At 40.6% G+C, this 20,723-nt stretch overlaps 2 protein-coding genes across 5 annotated transcripts in view; one reads left to right on the top strand and one right to left on the bottom strand.

Annotated features, from left to right (window-relative positions):
- The window catches only part of LOC120424351 (uncharacterized), a 61,740-nt gene that overhangs the window by 27,121 nt on the left and 13,896 nt on the right, over positions 1-20,723 (top strand). The window lies entirely within an intron of this gene.
- Positions 845-19,743, bottom strand: LOC120424352 (gustatory and pheromone receptor 39a). 3 transcript variants are annotated; one of them, XM_039588450.2, is made up of 3 exons: positions 18,779-19,743; positions 1,132-1,293; positions 845-1,058 (listed from the first exon to the last, which is right to left on the bottom strand). In XM_039588450.2, the coding sequence occupies exons 1-3, from the start codon at positions 18,998-19,000 to the stop codon at positions 939-941; spliced, it is 504 nt and encodes a 167-aa protein (XP_039444384.1). In that variant the 5' UTR covers positions 19,001-19,743; the 3' UTR covers positions 845-938. The 3 variants fall into 3 exon arrangements, with proteins under 3 accessions (XP_039444384.1, XP_039444382.1, XP_039444381.1); XM_039588448.2 differs by lacking the exon at positions 18,779-19,743 and adding an exon at positions 3,305-4,138; XM_039588447.2 differs by lacking the exon at positions 18,779-19,743 and adding an exon at positions 2,356-3,291.

The following is a 20,723-nucleotide window of genomic DNA, read 5'->3' as shown; positions in this document are numbered from 1 at the left end:
GCACTGCTGACTGTCCTGAATGAGTTTAATTGTTTTGCCGAAAGTAGACGTGGATTTCATGGGATTTCGCAATATAACCAAAATGCTTGTTTTTATTTTGGCAAACAGTGTTTTAATAAAACTGATTGTTATACTTTCAGCGGAAAGTTTTGGTGTAACGCTACACTTTTTGACATAAATTTTTGTTAGGCGTAATTTTGACTGAACAGCCTTTTTTATTAACATATATTCCAAATCATAAGGGATCGCTTTTATCCAAGAATCGCTTATATTTGTACACTTCGATTATCTTGTAGAACTGTGGAGAACTTCACTGAAAATTGCCATTGAATTTGCTTCATCGTGCAAAGCTACAGATATTCAACTTGTAAACAAAAGTAATGAAACGCCCTAATTCTCCATTCAAACCTATAGGCGGCGCGTCTGCGAGTTTGAAAATCTTATACAAACGTTCACATTTTCAAATTCTCTCTGCTCAAGCTCAATCCACATTTGTTCAACGAATCATCTCTGCGGTTAACTCGACGCAGTAGGCCTGGCCATTGCATAGGAAGATTTTGAGGTCTATCCAACATTTTCCGCTTCCGAACAATTTGCTATGCAGGGATCCTATAAGAGACTATTTCCGAGCTCGTAGTTGTTTGTTTTTGACAGCTGTCAGTCGTTTCAATTAGCGACTTCGCTCTGTCAATACCAAATTGTCAAACTGTATTATTTTATTAGAGTTCCAAATGTTTCACATAGATGTTTCTTACTAGATAGACTTCTAACGATCAACGTGTCAAACTTTGGAGTGCTTATCGAGTCTGATTGACATACTTGGCCCAGTCTAAGGTCCAACAAGGTGCAAATTTCAAAAAGTAGTGCTCCCTCACAATCTGTGCGTGCTGTTTCTTATGATACAATCGCTCGCTCCCCCAAGATAACGCACACATAACTTATGTACTGCCACCCGTCGCCGAAATGGTTTCGTTGCCGCTGTTGCCATGGGTCAAATCGTTCTCCAGCTGCTTGAACTGTATCAGTATCACGAGATAGGTGATGATGGAGCTGAATACCTGCGTGTGTTGCGAAAAACGGCGAAAACGAAAACATCGGTTAATAGCTCAAGGTTGGCGCCGCGATCCTTACCGTGTAGATTACACTGTTGTCGATGTTGAAGAAGCCGAACGCGGAGAACTTTTTCTTCTGGTGCAGGTTCTTCAGGAGGAACTTGTTGATCTGCTTCGCCAGCTTGGTGTTCTTCATCGAGTAATCGTCAAAGTGTCGCGTGGAGAGGGCTGCCTCGTTGGCCTGGAAAAAGAAGGGAAAAGTTGGTGGAATCTGTAGTTTCGCGTCAACGCGTGAGGTAGAGCGACCTTCTTGCTACATCTGTGACATGCGTTGCACACATAGTACGAGCAAGTGCTCAAATTTCCCATCCATATGATCAGTCCTGTCATGAGGATGACCTGTGATGTACCACCGAACTCGTTGCTGTAGTAGCACACGCAGAACAGGTAGTAAATGTTTACCGCCATGAACATGACCGTTCCGTTCAAGAGGTACATCACAGTACCGCCATAAACCAGCGCCACCTTCCTGATGGCTTCCGTCAGATGATCGTTGAGTTTGATCAACCTGAAGAATTCTGCAGAATGGCAATTCTTCGCTCCACCCAGCTCAAACTGATCCTCCAGATCGTCGTACATGTTTGTCAACAGTGTCACCAAGTAGCTTATGTAGGTGGTGGCAACACAGATTGATTCACTTTCAATTAGGTAAAACAATGCGGCCACCAAACCGATCCAATTTCCGGTAATCCCATACGCAACTGCGTACAAACCTAAGAGCACAACATTACTGCACAGCAGACATCCTGCTACGATAATTGGGGTGCCCTTCCCAGATACCCCCAACGATGGCCTAAACTGTCTCAGCAAATCCCGAATCTGCTCCAGACAACGCAAGGCCTCGGAACGACCAACAAAGTTGGACAGCTGCCAGTAGGAAGCTATCACAGTTAAATAGGTCGCATTCAGAACGATGATCATGGTGCTGGTGCTTGTCTGCGTCAAAAAGTTGGCTTTTGCATTGAAAAAATTGTTATAAGCCACAAGAACGACCTTAACGGCGGAAAGAATCCAGATCGCTGCCGAATACCGCTCCCAAATGGGACACAGTCCGAAATGGCCCGAGCTGGGATTGTACTGGAACGGAGTCACCGTTAAGACGCGACCGCAGCGAATCAGAAAATGTAACGAATCCATTCTCCACAACAGACGTTTCCGGAATGAATGATTTTTTGGGTGATTTGATGAGATTGAGGGACATCAGATTGATTGATATCAAAATAAAAATCCCTAATTAGATTACCTGTTGACTAGTGCGGTGACACGTAAACATGAAGTCGAGCAGAATTACGATTGTAGGACTAATTACTATGCGATTCAAACATCGCAGGTACTCATTCCGAAAGAGGGCCATTTCTTCTGGGAATATCCAGTTTTTGTACAGCACTACCATCAGCCACGTAAACTGATGGGTGACTCCCAGCAGGAATATGAGTCCATATAAATGATTAACCTCATCCATCATCTCAAGCAGGACTACGGCGTAGCGGTTGAACATTACTTCACTTGTTTTTGCATTGTTTATATGGGAAAAAAGAACTCCCAATGTGTTTATGACGATAGATGTCTCGATCATACTTGTCAGTATGGTGAATCCGTTGAATGTAATTGACAACATCATTAGCAGTACTGACACCTCCGGTAACTCTACGATATAAATTATAACTGAGATTGCTTTGGTTACAATCAGAAACGTAACAATCGAGTAGTACTTCCACCGCATATGATGCAAGTTGTAGCCAAACAACAGGCACAAATTTTCCAACTTTGCTAGCAATTTTTCGTGTTTCTCCCAGTACAGCAAACAAGAGTTTCTCATAATCCACAACGACGCCAGCGTTTGGAACAGTAACCAAATCTCCAACCCTAGCACGGTATCTCGCTGGGCTCGATTCACAATCCGGGAAAAGCTACTTTCATTGGAGAATCCTTCAACGAAGAATTGAACGATGCTGCCGAATGTCAGTGCGTTCACGTAAAGGTAGTTCCAAAATTTGTCCGATTCAGACACTCCACTGTACCGCAAGGGTTGCAACCCGGAAAGGGTCAGAACAACACCGAAAAACTTAAACTGATGGAACATTCTGGACTGCGTTTAGCGACAGACTGAAAGTGGTGTTGCAATTATTGCAAATAGGAATTACGTCGATAGCAATCGTGACAAATTTTCCTGCTATCAGTAAACGACAAACCTTTGAAATGGTCCTCTGACACGTGAACACCAAATCCAACAGCGCGATAAATGTTGTACTCCACGCCATTCTGCTTAATTGCTGCATTACCACGCCCTGGAAAAATATCATCTCCTTGGGATATATCCAGTACTTGTAGACGACCACCGTGATCCAGGACAGTTTCTGGACACACACTAACAGGAAAACTATGCCATAGAATTCGTTGATTTCGTCGATCGTTTCAAGTAGCGTTATACTGTAATCGTATCGAGTGGCATCGTCGATGTACTCTTTGTCCAAATTGTCAAACAGACCTCCAAGAATGCCGATTACGAAGGTGCTTTCAATTACGCACACCGTAATTGAGAATGTGTTGAAAATTAGAGTTAATACCATGAAAATTGCAATCAGGTCTCGCCAAACTAGATAGTACGGAACCACGATTAGTAACTTGGGCACAACGGCCAGTACGATACTTAAATAGGTTTTTAAGCGAATTCTCGAAACGTTACAGTTGAACAGTTGGCACAAATTTCCCAATTTCGCCAGCAATCTTTGATGCTCCTTGGAATAGATGAGATAGTAGTTTCTCAGTATCAACAGACACGTTAAAGTTTGACATATTAGGAAAAACTCCAATCCTATCACGTTGAACTGTTCGGCGCGATGCACTACACGTTCAAATGTACCGTTTCCGATCAACACTTGCACGAAACAAACGACTGTTAGCAGGTTACGGTAACCGTGATTGAACAACTTGTCGCGTTTTGAGTTGTTCCCTGGCGAGCGTGAATTTATTCCCGTAAATTTCATCATGGAATACAGAAAACGGAACTGCTCTTCGAGATACATTTAGACGAATCTTTCGAAGCGTTCCAACACAAAGCTGTTCCACTAATGAGCATTGTTCCGCTTCGAATGTAAACCAGTCGATCACTATCAGTTGGTAATTGTTTACTGAACTAAGAATAATGCAAAACTCAATAATGTTGAATCTAAGATAAGAATAAACAAACCTTGGAAATTGTGCTTTGACTTGTGTAAACCAAGTCGATCAGAGCAAAACAGGTGGTGCTCCATGATAGTTTACTCAACATTTGAAGATACTTGTCCTGGAATAGTATCATCTCGGAGGGGTAAAGCCAGTATTTGTAGACCAGAACAGTCATCCAGGACAGTTGCTGCACGCACACCAGCAGAAATATCAGTCCATAGAAGTCATTTATTTCGTCGATGAGCTCAAGCAAAGTGATGCTGTATTTGTATCGAATTGTATCGTTGAAATCTGCTCTTTGCAATTGGTCAAAAAGGCTTCCAAGTGTGCTTATTATGAAGCTACTTTCAATCACGCAAATTGATATAGAGAACGTGTTAAAGACAAGTGTACCCTCCATGAATACTGCCATGATGTCTTGTAGCACTTGGTAGTACGGTAACACTAGCAAAAATTTGGGAATGATTATCAATCCAATATAGAAATAGTATTTATATCGAAGTTTTGGACTGTTGACGTTAAATATCCGGCATAAGTATCCTAGTTTTGACAGCAAACGGTGATGTTCGGAGCCATAGAAAACGTAATAATTTCTCAATATGAACAAATACAGCAATGTTTGGTATTCTATAAAGAACTCGACTCCAATCACCGTTATTTGTTCCGCAAAATTCAACACGCGGCCAAAGCTGCAATCAGCACAGCTTTCCAATATCACGTGCACAACAGCGATGGCAGTTAGTACGTTACGGTAACCGTAGTTGAACAGTCCATACAGCATTGAATGATTCCCTATCCAAAACGAGTTCAATCCAGTAAATATCATGGATGAATACAGAAAACGAAACTGCTCTCTAAGGTTCATCTTCGTCGCTGGTCACACAGGAATTGCGATATGTAGTTGCCCTACTATACGTTTAAGAGGCCAACGAATATTAATTTAAAAAAAAACTAACGCAAATTCAATAACGGTTATTGCAGATCGCAATCAGTCGACTTACCACTTCACTTGCCCTGGTAGCCAAGTGCATTGTCACCACCAACTTGACCATCAGTGGACCAAGCCACGAGAAGTAGCATATAATGTCCTCGGCAATCTGGCTCGGAGTCAGCCTACCGTACACATCGAGCAGCATAAAGTACATTTGGAACATCTGGAGCGTTCCTTCGAAGAACGTCAGCAGTACGTAAAACAGTATCGGTAGCGAGAACGCTTTCGTTACCAGGCTCATCAACTGGGTTGTTTTCCCGTGAAAGTTTGCTAGCAGCTTCAGCTGTTCAAACTGTACGTTTTCAACTGCTTGTTTAATACACGCGCTGATGGACGAAAACTCTTCTTCCAGTATCACTATGAATGCGTTGAACAGTATGAGGTACATGTCTGCGATTATCACCATTATAACAAATATGGCATTGATAGCTGAAAACGTCCATACGTTGTTGTAGTCAGTAGACATAAACTGCACGCCCCAAATCACTGCAACATTAAACAACACGCTTGATACCTCTAGTGTCAACACCTTTCGTCACGTCAGTACTTTTTTGACGGTCGCAAATTTTCTTCTTCTCTCTCGTCGGACGTAATTTATGATGTTCAAAAGTTTGATCGTATTTTTCGACTGCACCAATCCGTTGAAAATCATAATGTAACACCCGCAGAAGCACAACTGACTGTCCAGGATGATGAGCAAGCTGTACGCGAAGCCGTAAATTTCGACTCTCTGGGTGAGGGTAACGTGCACATACCACGCGTACAACACTTGCATCGTTCCTATCAGAGTTACGTTTGCAATCATGAAGAAGCCGTATTTTGATGTGGTTCGATCAAACTTGACCGTCACATGCCCAAGAATCCTGCTCACTCTTAGAATGGCTTCGAGTGGATCTTGTTCGAGCATTGTTCTGTGACAAACTGGTTAATAGTTTTGAACTCGTGGAGGTTTGCCTGCCGGCGAGTTTAATGAATAATTAATAATCACTCGAATGGGTTAACAAGGTCATGTCAAACCCATCATGTGACTTCACTGAGTTGATAGATTAATGACTAGCACTCACCTTGTTGCTGGTTATGGTCGCCAAATGTATCACCGCACAGAGCTTTACTGTGTATGGTAAAAACCACAAAATGTAAAATATAACTCCCACTATTTCACCGCCTATCTCTGCACTTTCAATCAGTAGAAAAAACTGGAAAAGTTGAAGAGTACCGTCGAAAAAAAGCATCATTAAAGCAAACATAATTGGTATGCTAAAGCATTTCGCGAACAAGTCCCTTAGCGATACGATTTCCGTAAGAGCTCTTAAAAGAAACTGAAATTGAGTTTGATCACGTGATTTTAAGCAATGGCCAATAAAGCTTATTTCCGTTTTCATCACTATGAGTATCATGGAAATCATCATCCAGTATGCATCTCTGGCAACTGTAAGCACTATAAACACAACTTCCATTTTCTTGTCTTCCTCGCGGGTAATAACAAGGAGCGCCCACGGAAATACCACATATAGCAACATATAAAATATTCCAGCTAGTAACACGGTAACGGCGACCTTAAGCCACACTGATGCGTAGTGTGGTCCACCCAACTCAACTTTGATCTTCTCCCGAATGCTTCTCAACGCGTTTAGTAGCTTCATTATGTCTTTAGAACGTAAAGCACCGTTCAATACTGTGACGTAGCTTAAACAAAGCGTAAGTTGGCCGTCGAGTTGGAACATTATGCCCAAAACCACTCCATACGTGTCAAAAAAGCGCACTTTAAACGTTAAGAGTGTATAGTATAGAAAGAAAGCTTGTATGAAAACAAAAAGAATCGTATTGGCAATCACGTATTTCTTCCCCGAAGAGTGGTAGCGATTCGAGGTACTACACGATTGAACTGTTACGTGACCAAAGTAGTTATTTATTTTCAAAATAATTTCAAGCAGGTCCTTTTGCATCATAGTCGATATCATAACTAGGCTCTAATTATTTTTCGTTATGGTGCTGTTGAGAAGGTGTTTTATCATCAATACCAGAGACATGACAATTGATTTGATTGTGTCATCAAATTAATGTATCACTGAAATATTCATGTTTTCACGAGCTCTTCTTCACCATACAAGCTTCCATAGACGTATGACTCACTGTATCAGTGGCGCTTGGTGAACTTTTCATAGAAAGCTCGTAGGCCCACCTTCATTTATACCAGGCTTGCCCAACGTCCGGCCCGTGAAGCCATTTCATCCGGCCCGCGACGGCATTTTGAAAATATTTCTATGACCGGCCCTAAAGGCTGTTCATGAAATACTCAAGAAATATGAATACAAAGAGACGAGTTGTTCCTTTTAATTCCACTATATATTTTTAATATCTTGACAGATACGTATTTCGTCTACTACTTGCGGACTTCATCAGTGTTCTGTTCTCGACTCGACTTATCGACTAGTCGAGAACAGAACACTGATGAAGTCTGCAAGTAGTAGACGAAATACGTATCTGTCAAGATATTAAAATATATCGAGCTGTCAAATCGCAACATGGAGTTAAACATTCTGTGCAGTTACTGTGAAGCTTACTAAGGCTTTTCAAAAAGTTTAACTCCATATTGCACGCACACACACTCACTTTTAGTTTCTCGATTGCGGAATTAAAAGGAACAACTCTTCTCTTTGTATTGATAGTAATGTATTCTGCTAAAACGCTCAACCAAACCACAACTCAATAAATATAGTGAAGGTCAAAAATTAGAAAAATAATCTTGAGATTAAATTTTAAGATAAAACAAAACATTTATTTGTTCTATTTTTGCTTTTGACATATTATTTGGCTAATTCAACGTTTTTTTGGATTTTGCATTTGTATTTTTTTCAATAATTTTGTTGAACATTTAATAATTCTTTATGTTTGAATTTAATTCTTATCCTTTCTATATTGATATTTTCAGAATCAATTTAAGTTGAAAATGTGCAAAAAGACACTTAATTTAAATTTCTTAAAATTTTGGCTGGTTTTGCTTCTAATTCATTCATTTTTATTTTTCATATGCAAAAATAATGTTTTTTTTTTCAGAACAACTTTTCAATCACAAAGTTTTGCTGGAAAAACCTTTAAAAATCAAATTACTCTTTTCTTAAGTAAAGACCGTTGCAAACATTTTTAAAAATACAAAAAAATGTATCAAAATATGTCTAGAAAACCGTTAGATTTTTTTTCATAAATTTCAATAATTCTAAGAAATTTGAAGAATGACGAATAAAAAACTACCAGAAATATATTTTTCTACATTTTTTTTAAATTTCGTGTTTTTAAATCATTTTGAAATGTTTTGTAAAATTGTAGGTGAACAACAACGCAACAATTGTTTTTTTTTTCGTAAAGAAGATTTGAATCCAAATTTGGTTTCAATAAATTTTATCTTATATCGTTGATTTTTCAAACTTGAAAATACTTGCAACGACGAATTTTTTTTTTTTAGTCAATGATGTCACAGTATTCAATTTCAATCGACAAAAACAATTACAATACGATTTAAACCAAAACAAATAAAAATAAATTAAATAAACACATCATTGAAAGTTATCTTTGTTCTTCTTTCTTAAAATTAGCATATATGATACTTATTTGCAACACCACATTATTTAATTGTTTACTTGAAACAAACTAATAAAATAAACTTTATAAAAAAATATACTTTTACCAACATTAGTTCCGGCCCGCCACTGCATAGTAAAAATCAGATCTGGCAAGATCATCAGATCATTTCAATTGGATGTAAGGGCTTACAGATATAAGCTTAATTACATTGCTTATAACTGGAAATAGAATTATTTTTTCAGTGTGGTAGAAACCAGGATAGTAAATTTGATTACGTAAATATAAAAACGACATAAGTAAAAAGCTGTCAAAGGCAAACTTATGGGAAATTGGACGAGCTATCCGGTAAAAATATTAACGAGACTGAAAAACCAAGTCTGTCATATAGAAATAGCCAAAAACCACCAAAAAACCCGTTTTTTCAACATTTTCGCTGTATCTTCCCAAGGATTGGACATAGGACAATGGTCAATATGGAAACTTTTATGTAAAATTGTCTGGAGAATCGATTCCCACTACCGGTTTTCAAAAATTTTGACGTTTAGACCACTTTTCAAAAAAACAGTTTTAGTAAATTATTTTTGTATTTTTTTAGGAGAGACATACTATCCTGCATTTTTCGTCAGTCTTTTGGTTATATTTTAGGCTGTTTCCTCCAAAATTTTGAACGAAAAAAAATCGTGACATCATCTTTAAATTTAAGTTTTAGACTTAAAAATCAAAAAATCTCATAGATGTGGCGTGTATTTTTGTTTCAGTGTATTTTTTTCAGAAAGCCCGTCCAATTTCCTACAAGTTTGTTTTTGACCACTTTTTGATACGACGCAACGGCTTCGAGATACAGTAATTTTTAAATTACAAAATACAAAAATATTTAAATACCTTACGCCCTTCTCAAATGTTATTTTCGAGTACTATTGGCTCCATATACACAAAAATGGCTTATATATGCCTAGGATAACATGTCTATAAAGTTTCATTGAAATCGGAGAGGGTCGGGTACTAAAGTACCAGAAAAAAATCCTGAATTAAGCTGGAATTGCTTCATAGTAGAAGATTGTAGCTGGTAACATCGTACCGGTGGTTTGCGCCTTCCTCACATTTAAAAGGTGCTATCGAAAATCCGAAAAGTGCGTAAATAACACTTAAGTGCATATAACTTTTGATAGGGTTGTCAGATCTTCAATGTTTTGGACGCGTTGGAAAGCTCTTTTGAATTCCTATTCAACGATAGGTCGCATGAGAGATCCGGACAACGTTTTCATCAAAATATTCGAGATCCGGCCTCCAAAAAGTGCGTAAGAATTAAGTGCTTATAACTTTTGATAGGGTCGAGATAATCGAGTGACAATTTTTTGATCAACATCCCACCACACACACAGACATTTGCTCAGAATTTGATTCTGAGGCGATAGGTATACATGAAGGTGGGTCTAAGAGGTCTAATTGAGAAGTTCGCCTTTCCTCAGTAACGTGAGGAAGGCAAAACAGTTCAATTGGATCTCTTTCCATTAGCATAGCATAGCATAGCATAGCATAGCATTGGTGTCTACCCGTAGCTGCTACTTCGTTATTGACCAGGACCCCCAAACATTGCTCCGTGGACCACAGATGAAAAGTAGGAACCAATCATCACCCCTTCGCAATTTTCAAAGGTCCCTATCGTGCTGATCAATACCGACGCCGGCCACGACCAGTGGTAAGACACGGGGAAGTGGATGGGAATGTTAGCCGATACTTGAGTGATGGGACCGCCAAATCGACTGCGTCTCCGACAAAGTATCACATGAGTTTTGAGGGGTTAGTAAGATGGGTATGAGGTCAGGATTCACTGTGGTAGGTGATGCGACCATGAGCAATTTGTTTATCGGTTGAAATTTTAAAAATCTTAGGCAGCCGGCTGCGGAAAGATACCTATCTAGGGATTTAAATATAGTATTAATTCGACCGCGATTCTGCAGAAATTCTCCGTCGACGTGCCTTCCGATCAACGGTGATGTAGGAAGGGCTTCATTCATTAAAATTATTTTATATCATAAGCCTTAAAACATATCCGTCGACGTGCCTTCCGATCCTCGATGATATGGAAAGGACTTAATCCAGCAATACGACTTGCTTGTCTCAAAAAACAAAAATCGGATCGTTTCTATCGAAAACTATATAAAGAGAACAAAAATAAAATTCATCGGCCAACGAACGCGCGAACAAAAAATAAATGAAAAAAGAAGAAGAAGAAATCCAATCACCCCATGTACACAAATAGCGACACAAAAGAGACGGAAAAAAACGAAAAAAAAAACAGGACTGCGCGTCCACACAGGCACCGCACTACTGTTGCCATTATTTAATTATAATGACCAATCACCCCATGCACTCGAACAGCGACACAAAAGAGACGGAAAATAACACGAAAAAACAGGACTGAGCGTCCCACAAGCACCGCACTACTGATGCCATTATTTAATTATAATGACCAATCACCCCATGCACTCGAACAGCGACACAAAAGAGACGGAAAATAACACGAAAAAACAGGACTGAGCGTCCACACAGGCACCGCACTACTGATGCCATTATTTAATTATAATGACCAATCACCCCATGCACTCGAACAGCGACACAAAAGAGACGGAAAATAACACGAAAAAACAGGACTGAGCGTCCACACAGGCACCGCACTACTGATACCATTGTTTAATTATAATGACCAATCACCCCATGCACTCGAACAGCGACACAAAAGAGACGGAAAATAACACGAAAAAACAGGACTGAGCGTCCACACAGGCACCGCACTACTGATGCCATTATTTAATTATAATGACCAATCACCCCATGCACTCGAACAGCGACACAAAAGAGACGGAAAATAACACGAAAAAACAGGACTGAGCGTCCACACAGGCACCGCACTACTGATGCCATTATTTAATTATAATGACCAATCACCCCATGCACTCGAACAGCGACACAAAAGAGACGGAAAATAACACGAAAAAACAGGACTGAGCGTCCACACAGGCACCGCACTACTGATGCCATTGTTTAATTATAATGACCAATCACCCCATGCACTCGAACAGCGACACAAAAGAGACGGAAAATAACACGAAAAAACAGGACTGAGCGTCCCACAAGCACCGCACTACTGATGCCATTATTTAATTATAATGACCAATCACCCCATGCACTCGAACAGCGACACAAAAGAGACGGAAAATAACACGAAAAAACAGGACTGAGCGTCCACACAGGCACCGCACTACTGATGCCATTATTTAATTATAATGACCAATCACCCCATGCACTCGAACAGCGACACAAAAGAGACGGAAAATAACACGAAAAAACAGGACTGAGCGTCCCACAAGCACCGCACTACTGATGCCATTATTTAATTATAATGACCAATCACCCCATGCACTCGAACAGCGACACAAAAGAGACGGAAAATAACACGAAAAAACAGGACTGAGCGTCCACACAGGCACCGCACTACTGATGCCATTATTTAATTATAATGACCAATCACCCCATGCACTCGAACAGCGACACAAAAGAGACGGAAAATAACACGAAAAAACAGGACTGAGCGTCCACACAGGCACCGCACTACTGATGCCATTATTTAATTATAATGACCAATCACCCCATGCACTCGAACAGCGACACAAAAGAGACGGAAAATAACACGAAAAAACAGGACTGAGCGTCCACACAGGCACCGCACTACTGATACCATTGTTTAATTATAATGACCAATCACCCCATGCACTCGAACAGCGACACAAAAGAGACGGAAAATAACACGAAAAAACAGGACTGAGCGTCCACACAGGCACCGCACTACTGATGCCATTATTTAATTATAATGACCAATCACCCCATGCACTCGAACAGCGACACAAAAGAGACGGAAAATAACACGAAAAAACAGGACTGAGCGTCCACACAGGCACCGCACTACTGATGCCATTATTTAATTATAATGACCAATCACCCCATGCACTCGAACAGCGACACAAAAGAGACGGAAAATAACACGAAAAAACAGGACTGAGCGTCCACACAGGCACCGCACTACTGATGCCATTATTTAATTATAATGACCAATCACCCCATGCACTCGAACAGCGACACAAAAGAGACGGAAAATAACACGAAAAAACAGGACTGAGCGTCCACACAGGCACCGCACTACTGATGCCATTATTTAATTATAATGACCAATCACCCCATGCACTCGAACAGCGACACAAAAGAGACGGAAAATAACACGAAAAAACAGGACTGAGCGTCCACACAGGCACCGCACTACTGATACCATTGTTTAATTATAATGACCAATCACCCCATGCACTCGAACAGCGACACAAAAGAGACGGAAAATAACACGAAAAAACAGGACTGAGCGTCCACACAGGCACCGCACTACTGATGCCATTATTTAATTATAATGACCAATCACCCCATGCACTCGAACAGCGACACAAAAGAGACGGAAAATAACACGAAAAAACAGGACTGAGCGTCCACACAGGCACCGCACTACTGATGCCATTATTTAATTATAATGACCAATCACCCCATGCACTCGAACAGCGACACAAAAGAGACGGAAAATAACACGAAAAAACAGGACTGAGCGTCCACACAGGCACCGCACTACTGATGCCATTGTTTAATTATAATGACCAATCACCCCATGCACTCGAACAGCGACACAAAAGAGACGGAAAATAACACGAAAAAACAGGACTGAGCGTCCCACAAGCACCGCACTACTGATGCCATTATTTAATTATAATGACCAATCACCCCATGCACTCGAACAGCGACACAAAAGAGACGGAAAATAACACGAAAAAACAGGACTGAGCGTCCACACAGGCACCGCACTACTGATGCCATTATTTAATTATAATGACCAATCACCCCATGCACTCGAACAGCGACACAAAAGAGACGGAAAATAACACGAAAAAACAGGACTGAGCGTCCCACAAGCACCGCACTACTGATGCCATTATTTAATTATAATGACCAATCACCCCATGCACTCGAACAGCGACACAAAAGAGACGGAAAATAACACGAAAAAACAGGACTGAGCGTCCACACAGGCACCGCACTACTGATGCCATTATTTAATTATAATGACCAATCACCCCATGCACTCGAACAGCGACACAAAAGAGACGGAAAATAACACGAAAAAACAGGACTGAGCGTCCACACAGGCACCGCACTACTGATGCCATTATTTAATTATAATGACCAATCACCCCATGCACTCGAACAGCGACACAAAAGAGACGGAAAATAACACGAAAAAACAGGACTGAGCGTCCACACAGGCACCGCACTACTGATACCATTGTTTAATTATAATGACCAATCACCCCATGCACTCGAACAGCGACACAAAAGAGACGGAAAATAACACGAAAAAACAGGACTGAGCGTCCACACAGGCACCGCACTACTGATGCCATTATTTAATTATAATGACCAATCACCCCATGCACTCGAACAGCGACACAAAAGAGACGGAAAATAACACGAAAAAACAGGACTGAGCGTCCACACAGGCACCGCACTACTGATGCCATTATTTAATTATAATGACCAATCACCCCATGCACTCGAACAGCGACACAAAAGAGACGGAAAATAACACGAAAAAACAGGACTGAGCGTCCACACAGGCACCGCACTACTGATGCCATTGTTTAATTATAATGACCAATCACCCCATGCACTCGAACAGCGACACAAAAGAGACGGAAAATAACACGAAAAAACAGGACTGAGCGTCCCACAAGCACCGCACTACTGATGCCATTATTTAATTATAATGACCAATCACCCCATGCACTCGAACAGCGACACAAAAGAGACGGAAAATAACACGAAAAAACAGGACTGAGCGTCCACACAGGCACCGCACTACTGATGCCATTATTTAATTATAATGACCAATCACCCCATGCACTCGAACAGCGACACAAAAGAGACGGAAAATAACACGAAAAAACAGGACTGAGCGTCCACACACTACTCTTCAATTGGATCTCTTTCCATTATGCTCAAAATTACAACTACGAGCTCCATGTTGTTCGCAGACAGTTGGCTAATTTATTTATGTTGGTGATGCGTTGTGTGTGGTCCAATCCAATACCCGCTAACCGGTAGCGAAATTATGGGAAAGTATAGTTTGTATCAGACTTTGTATATGCCGAATGCTGATACAACTTATCTCAGTCCCGGGTATTAGGTGGTGATAGCCCTCGCGCTGCTTCCAACGACCAATTTCAGAATGACAGAGCTCCTTGCGGTCCAATTCCGAGGTCGCTGGGCATTGTTCGGCCCCGCCTAAACATAGAAGCAAGCACCTGAAGGAAACTCGATCTATATTTAGACTTCCAATCCCGTCAGGCAAATCAGGGATCAGCGCGTATTTAATATGAGAAGATAACATGTTTCAACACTACGGATCAAATTCACTGCTAGAGTGTAAACCTTCTGATGGCCGACTGCTTAGCGTCCCAGACCACCAATCCAGAGGTGTGAGTTCGAATCCCACCTGGTTCATTTTCGTTTTTGTTCATATTCAAAGTTCAAATTCCTGATTCCAAATTTCAAAGGTACCGGCCGGGATTTGATCCCTGCACCTTCTGCTTGTGAGGCAGAAGCCGTAACCATTAAGCCACGGAGCCGGTTATTTATTTATGTTGGTGATGCGTTGTATTTAATTATTTAAGTGTCTGCTTAGTTGTTTCGACTGACATGCAGTAAATAAATGCTTTCCACTCACCTTTTCGCTGGTGCTGTTGGCCATATTGATCGTGACGAAAAACTTGACTAGGTATGGAACGAACCACAAGAGATAGTACAGCATCTCCTTCAGGTCGTGTCTGGATTTGTGCTCACTTCTAAGCAAAAGAAAAAACTGAAACAGTTGAACAGTTCCCTCGAAGGACAGCAACAGCGCTGAGTAAACAATGGGCAGTGCGAAACATTTCGTTACGAGATTCATCACCAGCACGGCATCGTTGTACGTTCTTCGCAAAAGTTTAGCTTGCTCAAGCTGATTAGCGTTGGTATCGACGAGATAAGTTTTAATATAGATGAACTCAATTTGCAGAACAGTTAGCACTGCATTGAAGAAAATATAAAATGTGTCTCCGAATGTTACGAGGAAAGATAGCAAAATTTCTCGAATTAATTCATCCTTTGTTGTTATTAAATTAGAAAACCACGGATAAGCACAATGAATTCCAAAGTTTAGCACAACATTTAATAGTGTGGCTGCACTGGTAATTCGCCATAACCTTTTGTATCGTGTTTTAGCGAAATGTGATTTTTGGATAATTCTTCTCATTCGATTGAGCAGTTTTACAAAGTTCTTCGATTGCACTGCTCCATTTAGCACCATAAGATAGTTCAAACCGAAGGTCAAATAAACATCCAGCTGTATCAGTGTCACCATCCATAATCCGTATGCTGCCACGATTTGATTCCATGAAGTGTAGGTATTATATTCAAACATCATTTGCAAAACTAACAGAGTGACTATGTTGGCCACTAACGCTCGTCTACTTGAGGCAATATATCGCTCGTGTTTCAGACGCACTGAGATGTGTCCAACGAGGTTGCTCATCCTTACAATGGTTTTCAACGGATCTTCTTCCATCTCTGTTCAGATTGGTACTCAGGATTGCTCGTTGATGTTCATGTTTGAAGGGAGCTTCCCTCTGTGCATGCTTGTTATTCCACCTGTCAGTTATTTCTTTTCCAAGTACTGTTTGAGTACGACAAAAAGATTTCCTCGGAATTACTCACCTGATTACTGGTGCTTGCTGCCTGATGCATCGTTATGATCAACTTGATGGCAAACGGCACATACCATATGACGTAGTAGAAAATTTCCATTAACGAGTAGTCCCCGTCACTACTGTTTGTCAGAACGTACAGCTGGAACAGCAGTATGGTTCCCTCGAAGAACAGCATCATAATGCAGTACAAAACTGGCATCGCGAAGCATTTCATGAACAGCTGCATCAACGGTAGAAGGTCCATGTGAGCCTTCGATAGTACACGAACTTGCTCCGGACTCTTGATATGCTTAAGAAGATCATTGATGAATCTCAGCTCTGTTCGCAAAACAATCAAAATGGAGTTGATCAGTATGAAGTATGTATCGCTGGCGATTGCGAGCATAGCGGAAAAGACTTCAATGAGCAGTGCTTCCGCGGTAGATACGATGCCGATGCCCCACTGAAACACGCAGTGAATTCCGAAACGGAATGTTAGGCTCAATACCAGAAACCATGTGATCGTTGATTTCATTCTGGTGTATTGAGGACCACCAAAATCGGATCTATTCTTCTGGCGAAGAGTATTTAGCATATTTAAAAATTTGTAAATATTGCCCGACTGCAAAACTCCATTCAGTGTCATGCTGTAGTGCAAGCAGTACGATAGCTGATCGTCAATGATGTACATTATTGTTGACACAGAAATGCGAGTGCCATAATCGTACATATTGCGATGACATGTTTGCACAATGACGAAAAATGCAATGTTTATGATAAGGAAAAATCTACTAGAGAAATGGTAGTGCCCGGATGCTTTATCAAAGTTTACCGGAATATGCACCAGAATATTACTCGCTTTGAAGATCACGCCAAATGGATCGTCTAGCATGATGACTGTGATGTTCGACTAGAACTGAACTATGCAATTAATTAAATTAAGAAATAAGCAATCATATGATTATCACGACTTTCGTCGCATCAACTCCGTACACATTAATATTTAAACTAATCGTTGAAGTTGTCACCCCATTTGGTGAACCAATTGCTCCAAACTTGATGATAATGTTGTCATACTCATAGGAAAAAAAAACACTCACCAGCTCACTGATACTGGCAGCCAGGTGCATCGTTATGATTAATTTCGCCACTAGTGGGACGTACCAGGACACGTAGTACACCACTTCCATCACAGAGTAATCGTCGTGACTGGTGGCCATCACCACGTAGCACTGGAAGAGCTGCTGGGTTCCGTCGTAGAACAGCATAAAGACGCAGTACAGAACTGGCGTTGCGAAGCACTTTGTCAACAGCTGCATCAGCGCTAGAACGTCCATGTGGGCTTTGAAAAGTTGGCGAACTTGCACCGGCTTAGCATGTGCAAGAAGATTATAGACATGTCTCAGTTCTGCCCTCAGCACTATCAGAATAGCGTTGATCAACACGAAATATGTATCACCGGATATGGCTAGCATCGAGCAGAGCACTTCCATCAACATTTCTTCAGTTGTACTGATGATACCAACAGTCGAATGGAATACGCAGTGAATGACATGGCGTAGGACTAAGCTCGTCAGTACAAGCCATGTTTTGTTTAGCTCTGTGTACCGTGGTCCACCGAATTGCAATCGATTTTGCTGGCGAACACTCCTCAGCAAATTTAGGAATTTTGAAATGGCCTTTGAATGTAAAACGCCGTTTAAAGCAAGGCAATAGTTGAAACAGAAAAATATGTGATTATCAATTATGTAAATTATTATCGAAACAGTTAATGCAGGCACATAAAAATTCGTGGTTTGATTATATATTTGCACAAGCACGTAAAAGGCAATGTTTATGATGAGAAAAAATCTGCTTGAAGAGCAATAACGATTGGATTCCTTATGGAAGTTCACCGGAATAAGTGCAAGAGCATTGCTCGCTCTTACAATGATATCAAAGGAATCGTCTTCCATTGTTGATGGAGCTGTTCTGTGGCTCGTTTCAATTAGTTGAATGAAGGCATTTCATTAATCTCTTAATGGTTAATCGTGAGATAATATCAAAGTAGTTTGCAATATTCAGTACTATTTAACATACTCGTTGTGTGATGACAAAAATTCACTCACCTTTTCAGTTGTACTGGTTGTCAAATGCATTGTCACGCACAGTTTCCCAGCAAAAGGCACAAACCACAGTACGTAGGACAAAATGTCCACGACCTTGATCCCATCGAGCTGGTGGGCCGCCACCAGAATGTAAAACTGAAACAGTTGCACAGTTCCTTCGAAAATCAGCAACAGTGTCGAGTACGCGAGCGGTACGGCGACAAATTTCGCAAACAAACTCATCAACGGGAGCACGTCTTTGTACGCGTTGGTTAGTACACCCAGCTGCCTTGGGCAGTCGAGCAGGCGATTGGCTCGTCCTGTGCAGCCAAGCTTGAGTCGATCTTCGATGAAGCTGAGTTCTGTTCGCAACACTACTAGCAACGTGTTGTTCAAAATGAAGTACGCATCGATGGCAAACACGACAAGGACGTATATCGATGCTAGGGCATAATCTTCGCTCGTTTTGATTACTTGGAATGCCCAAGGTATTACACCGTTGATCGCCACAGTAAGGATTGCACTCAAAACGATTGTTAGGATGGTATTGCGTCACATTTTCGAATACTTTGGACCTCCTAGCTCGAACTTATTTCGTTCGATAACGTTCTTCATCAGGTTTAGTAGTTTTACGAGAGTTTTTGTTTGTTTGACTCCATTGAAAATCATGACGTAGCTTAGACAGATCGTCAACTGAATGTCCAATAGGTATAAAAGAGCTAGTACAGTTCCGTTTGCTTCACATGATGCATCGAACGTTCTGTATACGTAATACACTTGGAATGACTGTATTATTGCACAGAATATGACATTAGGAGTCAAATACCATCTACTCACTGGACAATAACGGTTAAATTTCTTATTAAAATACACTGGAGAATGTGCGAAAGTACTGCCAAGTTGCAGGACTATAGCTAGAGGGCTTTCTTCCATTGCAACTTTGTTTGAACTAGTCACAGATTGCAATTAGGTATGTTGAATGTAACGCCCAATTTTCTTCTAAGGATTAGAGGCATGACTTGGTGTTTTTACATCTTGTCCTGGCTCATCACATCAATTGTTCTATTTTAGTTAAATTTAATAAATAATGACCTAATCAATTTAATATCGAATTGTAATTCTAAAATTAGAATTCTGTTCGATACTCACCTTTTCAGTAGTTAGAGTAGCCATTTTCATGGTTAACGTCATTTTAATCGCAAACGGTATGAACCAAATGCAGTAGCTGGCTATTTCCGCGGCGGCGCTCTCCGGATCATACACATCTGTGAACATGCAGTACATGCGGAAAAGGGCCATTGTTGCCTCGTAGAACAGCAACATACTGTTGAACATAATCGGTACGGCGAAGGACTGCGCAAGCAAGCCCATTTGGGAGATTATTTCAGCGTAGATCTCAAACATCAATTTCACTTGCTGCAAGCAAATCTTTTGCTGCATGTATTTGTTGAAAAACACTAACTCTGCTCTAATTTTAATAACAAAAATGCTGAACATTAATAGATATAAATCGGTTTCCGTACCCATAACATTAAATAACAAATCAACGGACATGATGAAGAATGAGTTAAAGTTGCTATTGATACCATAAAGACAGACTAGTAAAAGAAGATTCACAATCACAGTTGTTATTGCACTTAGCCAAATTTGCTTTTTAGTTGTTGTGTTTTGAAAATCAATATGATTAAACTTTCTTTCTACTTCCCAACTAATGTGCCGTGACGTATTTAACATTTTAACAACTTTTTTCGAATAAATCAAGCCGTTCAATGCTATAATGTAGTTCCGAACAAACCACAAGTGACTTTCCGCCTCCAACATGAGTCCATAAATGACATTACTTTGCCTTATTCTACCCTCTCTAGTTTCCGAAGCGTACCACAGATAGTACACATGAAGCACTACGGTAAAAGCGATTCGAACAAGAAACATTTGTCTACCGCCTTCGCAGTAGCGCCCATATTTT

The sequence above is a fragment of the Culex pipiens genome, chromosome 2 (genome assembly GCF_016801865.2).
Source record: "Culex pipiens pallens isolate TS chromosome 2, TS_CPP_V2, whole genome shotgun sequence".
Lineage (NCBI taxonomy): Eukaryota > Metazoa > Arthropoda > Insecta > Diptera > Culicidae > Culex > Culex pipiens.
The sequence above is the reverse complement of the archived record's forward strand: the minus strand, read 5'-3'. Positions and strand labels throughout refer to the sequence as shown.